Here is a 6,407-nt window from a genome sequence, read left to right as displayed (position 1 = left end):
TATATATGTATATGTATATGTATATGTATATGTGTATATATATATATATATATATATATATATATATATATATATTGCAGTCCTTTCAAATAACTGTTATTATAATAAATTATTATCATTACATTCTGAAGTCCAAACCAGAAATTCAAAAAAAGTACCAAAGAGATATTATGAAAGATAAAAATAAAAATCACATTCAGCAATTTGTGCAATTATAAGAAAAAACATATATGTATGTTTGTACAAATCATTCTAAGAACAGCAAAAACTTAATCACCTTTCTTCTTCCTTTTTGGCAGGTCTGGAGCTACTAAGGGCACTCTGTGTAGCATAAGTTCCCATTTCAGTTACCAGCTTTTGGACAGGACCCACGGTGATTTCCTCCTCAGGTTTCAGCTCGCCAGCTTCTTTCTTGATTTCAGATTCTACTATCGGGATCTGAACGTAAAAAAGGAGCAGTAGGAGTAAAGTTGTTAAAAATACAAACTTGCTCTCCTACTCTCACTCCTTGTCTTTTCGGGCTTAATATTCTTGAAGCTACTCAATCTGAATTGACTAGAGCTTTCCTTGTGGTTCCAACATGTATTTGGTTTGCTTCTTTTGTCTGAGTAAGATGATAGATAGATAGATAGATAGATAGATAGATAGATAGATAGATAGATAGATAGACAGATAGATAGATAAACCTTTATTGTCATTTTTTTACTGTGGGCACAACGGCACACATCAAAAATGAAATTTAGTTGCCTGCTCTCAAAATGAAACACATACATGACACAGACCTAAAACATACTATGTACAACATATGTATAGACCCACACCCCTACATATACCTAGATCCAGATTGCTCAATTTTGTGCTTTCAAATATACCATCCATCTTTTCTTATAAGGAGTCAAAACTGATCCAAGCATGCACATGTACGTACAAATACATAAAGTGTGTATACGCACACATATGCATACGTACATATGTATGTTTTGTTTACATTTGACTTCTAGCTGTAATAAAGGTATTTCAAGCAGTAGGATAAATACATTACAATAAAAAGATGGGAAATAGGTTATAAGCTTAGGAGATTTCATTACTAATAATCTTACTCCTGCTGTATGCATTATGTATTTTGCAATAACAAATGGTTGTAAATTCCAACTTGGATTCAAAAGAGCAAGTTTGTGGTAGTCATGGGGACCGATGGCTATCAGTCTTCATGGCAGTGAAGACCATCTGCTGGAAGACTAATGAGCTTCCTTGTGCAGTTGTTTGGCCACTGTAAGAATAGACTGCTGGAGTATTTAGGACAGGGATCCAATCTAGCAGAGTATTGCTTCTGTTCCTATTAGTATTTACAAGATTGCAATATTTGTAGACTTATGTAGATTTATTTCATTCAAGGTAAAGTTATCTTTTCATTATTACACAAAACTGTTTGATCAAAAGATTTTGGGAGAAGGACAATTTGGATTTGATCTTGGATATCATTAGAATTTTCTGAATTTCTTTTAAATCTATAAACTCAATGTTATCTGAGTTGCTTTGCAAAGATGGAAGTTGTCTTTGCTCTATATTTCCCCAATACTGCTTTTGAGGATTCTCAATTAAAATGAGGGCAGAAAAGAATTGTTTCCACTGGGAGCTGAAGGTTGGCAGATACACTCCATTATCACAAATGCCTCCCAGTTAATCAATCCTTTTTATAAGAAGGCCCATATTAATTAAATTTCTATCAAAAGGTTGCCATTAGTTTCATGACCCATCAATGAAATGATCAATTACTTCAACGTAATGAAACTCTGTTCAGTTACTCTATCAGAAATTGTGGATACTATTACATAGGTTTTCATTTAAAGAATTCCTAAATGCATCCTCAAGAAATGAAGAACCAGTTTCAAGATTCGATAGGATTTTTCAAAGACTATGTTTTCCCTCTAAAATACTGTATATCAACTTGGGAAAATATTTCCAATTGACAAAAATGCAAACACATACCTCTCCCAATGATCTACGGACCTCTGTCATTACGCTCTGTATATCTTCCTTTGTGCTGCAGTATTCGCCAAGGATCCAAAGTGCTCCCCGATAAATTCTGTAAAGCAAAGCAAAATAAACCAAACTACAGGTAATCCTAAATTGACCAAATTTCTGTTACTAGGCAAGACAGTTGTTAAGTGACTTTTCTTGCCACAGTTGTTAAGTGAATCACTGCAATTTTTAAGTCAGCAAAGGAACAGCAATAAGACTTACATACCGCTTTGTAATGCTTTACAGCCCTTTATAAGCAGTTTTACAGAGTCAGCCTATGGCAGTGTTTCCCAAACTTGACAATTTTAAGGCATGTGGACTTCAACTCCCAGAATTCCACAGCCAGCGTTGCTGGCTGTGGAATTCTGGGAGTTGAAGTCCTCATGCCTTAAAATTGTCAAGTTTGGGAAACACTGGCCTATGGCCTCCAACAATCTGGGTCCTCATTTTATCGACTTTGGAAGGACGGAAGGCTGAGTCAAGGTTAAGCCAGTCACGATCAAACTGCCGAACTGCTGGCAGTTGGCAGTCAGCAAAATTAGCTGCAATACTGCATTCTAACCACTGCGCCACCACGGCTCTTTAATATTTTAATATTAAGAGAATCTGACTTTCCATTGATTTTTCTTGTCAAGGCTGCAAAAAACGTTCACATGACTCGGGGACATTGCAACCATCATAAATACATGTCAGTTACCAAGCATCCAAATTCTGATCACATGACCGTGGATGAATGCTGCAATGGCCATGTGAAAAACGGTCCTAAGTCACACCCTTGTAACTTCAAAGGAATGGTTGTAAGGCGAGGACTACCTATAGTCAGCCAGGTTATTTATGAGAATTCTTTTTGTAAAGAATTTACACAGAGCCACCAACTTATCCCAGATCAAAGAAAGTAAATCATAAATTTAAAGATGGGTGCAGGTTCCTTTCAAGAAATGCCCTTTTCTACTCCACCGATTATCAAGCGTGAGCGTCAAGTATGTACAGAAAAAGCAGAAGATCAGCAAAATAACTCTTCTTCTCGATTTCTCCCTGTCACCAAACTTCTTTCTACCAATACAGTGAGTTGCGTGAAAGTCACAGATGGATGCTTGGGTCTAAGTAAAAGAAAGCACTCCAAAGGGAGGGCTGCCAGTGCAGAGACGATTTTGACAGGTAGGAGAGGAAATGTCGCAGGAATGGACTTTCTGCAACTAACCACAAAAATTAACTGATAGCACAGTCCTAACAAGTATTCTGACAAATTGTCTGAGACCTTCTCTCAGTACATGTACAATATATACCATGGGTAGGCAACCTTGGCTCTTTTATGACTCGTAGACTTCAATTCCTGGAATTCTATGCTGGCTCAGGAATTCTGGGAGTTGAAGTCCATGAGTCATAAAAGAGCCAAGGTTGCCTACCCCTGATATATACCACTGCACCTTTGAGGGACCTTTAATACAAATTATAGTTTATTAATTAGGCTTCATATTCTTCTTGAAACAGAATATATAAATTACTGGATTTCACTCACATATACATAGATATATAGATAGATATAGATATAGATAGATATAAATATATTTTTAAATGCCCTATTGGACATTGCCTTTGTAAAAATTCTGTGGGCTAGAAATGGGCCAGTTTACACAAAAGAATGAAACTTGAAAATCCTTGAAAGTTAATCTACACATATTTTACTTAGAAACAGTCACCTGTGCTTCAGATTGCTTTAAGAAAGTATTTAATGCAATTCTATGATAAAAGTGATGTAACAAAGGCTACAATCCTGGGAACACAGCCAAGTAAACACAATGAGATATTTTCAGTAGGCATTAAGAGAACTGCAATGCAGGTTTCTTTAAGGATCATATTTAGATCTGGCAAGTTTTATGTACACATCAAAATGGAATTTTAAATGCATCCAGAGAAAAAATAAATCTTCAGCAATAAAAATCCATTCCTACTGCAAGAAACGTATCCAAAGTCATTTGTATATGGATTCTTTCAGCGGTGCTGACGGTATTACAAACACAAAGTCTTAAAAGTAATCCACACTGAAATTCAGTTAGTGAATTTTCAAGGCAGATCTTAAACTTACTTGACAGACTTAATTGCATGGAAGACGTCCAACATTTTCTCTACAATTAGCAGCCTGAGATTATCAAAACGCTGAATAGCTTCACGCACAAACTCCAACACATCTGCAGCTGCCGCTTCATTGTAGTCACTTAAGAACTCCATCAACTAGAAGGGTAAGTATGAACATGAGCACTACAAAATTTGGAACAAACTACTGTACCACTGGCTAATACCAGATACAGCAAGATGGTACCCGACTATGTATGCCAGCACCAACTCCCCCCACATTAAATTAAACACTACTGAAATCTTATGGAATTTGGTGATTTAATATCTTACATCTTTGCCTGGACTATTGTGTAAAATCATGGGATGACACAAAAGATTAATTGCTTAAGTTTTGGCAAATGCAAGGTTAAGAATGGGAAAGACTGCCAGTTTAAAAGCATTTATGTTCAACTGTTTTTGACATGACAATTTACATGACAAAAGGCATTTGGGTATGATTTATTAGCACCTTAGTACATTCCACTAATAAATTAGAGATATCTTAATATGTAGATAGGGAATGCAGAATGGATGGCCTTCAGCTTAGCAAAAGATGTGTATCTAAATGATAATAGCTGTGGCACAGTTCATTTTTTAATCAATATAACATACATGAAATAGATTTGCCTGGAATGTAGGTCATGACCCAGTAAAGCTAAATTATGAACACTTAAATGAAAGTGACATATTTCTGTAAACAGAAAATTCTTAATACAATTCCATAAAAAGAAATATAGTGTGTGTGTGTGTATGTATGAGAGAGAGAGAGAGAGAGAGAGAGAGAGAGAGAGAGAGAGAGAGAGAGGAGGGGAAGGGAGGGAGGGAGGGAGGGAGGGAGGGAGGGAGGGAGAGAGAACAGCCTTGCCAGGCTGAACTACAAACTATTCAATCCCATTTTAATCTAGAAAACTAGAGATCAGAGTTTGAAAAGTAGATTAACTAGCATGAATCTAGCAAGCTGATTGTTAATAACATTGTAAAGCTCAGTTCTTTAACATTCAGCTCAGAAAAATGAATACAGAATTTTCCTAACCCCAATGAAAGTAAATGAGAATGGTATAAGAGGTTAAGATTGGGTTAGAAGTAACTCTGGACCCAGAATCTAGCTTGCCTACTTTTGGATCAGCTTTTTGACTAAATCTGGCTAAAGTCAAAAGGTGACTGTTCTCCACTATTTTCAATGAAATGAAAAGTTATTATTAAAAAAAAATCTACAAATTAAACTCACCAATTAAACCAATTCTGGGGCTGGATGCAGCAAGCACTAGGCACTGGATAGTGACTAAACATTACTTCTCAAATAAAGAAATACTATGTAAGTAACACGGGTCTCAAAGATAAACAGTTAATTAAGGAAGCAATGTAAAGGAAATGTGAATTAGGGATGAATAATGATTTTGTCTAAAGTAAGCTGATAACCCCGTAAGTTAACAATAACAACTATTGCAGAGCAATGAAAACAAAGTTGATTTACATACCACAGGAATGACATTTGCAGCCATTTCTGGGAACCGAACACTACAAGAATGTAAAGTCCGAACAAGCAACTGTCTGTATTTATCAGTGTCTTCGTGTTCAGTCACATTATTTGTTTTAATGACTTCTTTCTTCAAAACAATCACCAACTAGTGACAAAACAATACTATTAATTGTGTATTATGCAATTCTGTACAATATTAATTTTACAGCATTAAAATAAGAGTCTATATATTTCCAAGTATATTGGTAGAGTAACATTTTATTTTACCTCTTCTACATTTCTGGAAGATACAAGATCAAGTGCCAATTGTAATGTCTTTTTGCGAACTTCCAGATCAGGAGTACTTAAAACTCTCAGTATGTCCATAACCAAATCCTGAAATAAACGACATTTCATTCATAGGCATTCATGAATCAGCCTGAGAAAATTCAGTGAAATTTTGTACAGAATTAATTACTTTAAATTTAGGGAGACAAATGTAGTTTATTGTACTTACTTGTAGTACTCTTTCATGGGAAGGGTGATCCTTGAGTTCAATCAAGCGATCCAGAACAATCAGTTTCACATTGTTGTCACTTTCTTTAATAATCAGGTCAATATAGCACTGAGCTGCTGCCTTAAGTTACAAGACAGAATTAAAGTATTTAAAATGCTATCCTTTTGTGATCCAGATGAAAAAAGTTAAAAAATAAATCAATAAAATGCAATCATTTAAGCAACTACTACAACTTGTAAAAGTGGAAAAATTAGGAAGTCTATATTATATCTGTGAACATTTAAACCCACTTTT

At 35.4% G+C, this 6,407-nt stretch overlaps 1 protein-coding gene across 1 annotated transcript; it reads right to left on the bottom strand.

The window, feature by feature from the left end:
• Positions 1 to 255: 255 nt before the first annotated feature.
• Positions 256 to 6,233, bottom strand: LOC120318033 (coatomer subunit beta-like; the record flags this gene model as incomplete). Its single annotated transcript, XM_039365225.1, has 6 exons — positions 256 to 438; positions 1,990 to 2,086; positions 4,109 to 4,254; positions 5,616 to 5,762; positions 5,885 to 5,992; positions 6,114 to 6,233. Coding segments are annotated over 6 exons (783 nt in total), but the record flags the coding sequence as incomplete, so codon positions are not given.
• Between the last annotated feature and the right edge of the window lie 174 nt (positions 6,234 to 6,407).

Source organism: Crotalus tigris, unplaced genomic scaffold, assembly GCF_016545835.1.
Source record: "Crotalus tigris isolate CLP2741 ecotype Arizona unplaced genomic scaffold, ASM1654583v1 scf7180000019977.17477, whole genome shotgun sequence".
NCBI classification, from domain to species: Eukaryota; Metazoa; Chordata; class Lepidosauria; order Squamata; family Viperidae; genus Crotalus; species Crotalus tigris.
Note: the sequence above shows the minus strand (reverse complement) of the source record. Positions and strands in the feature narration are given on the sequence as shown.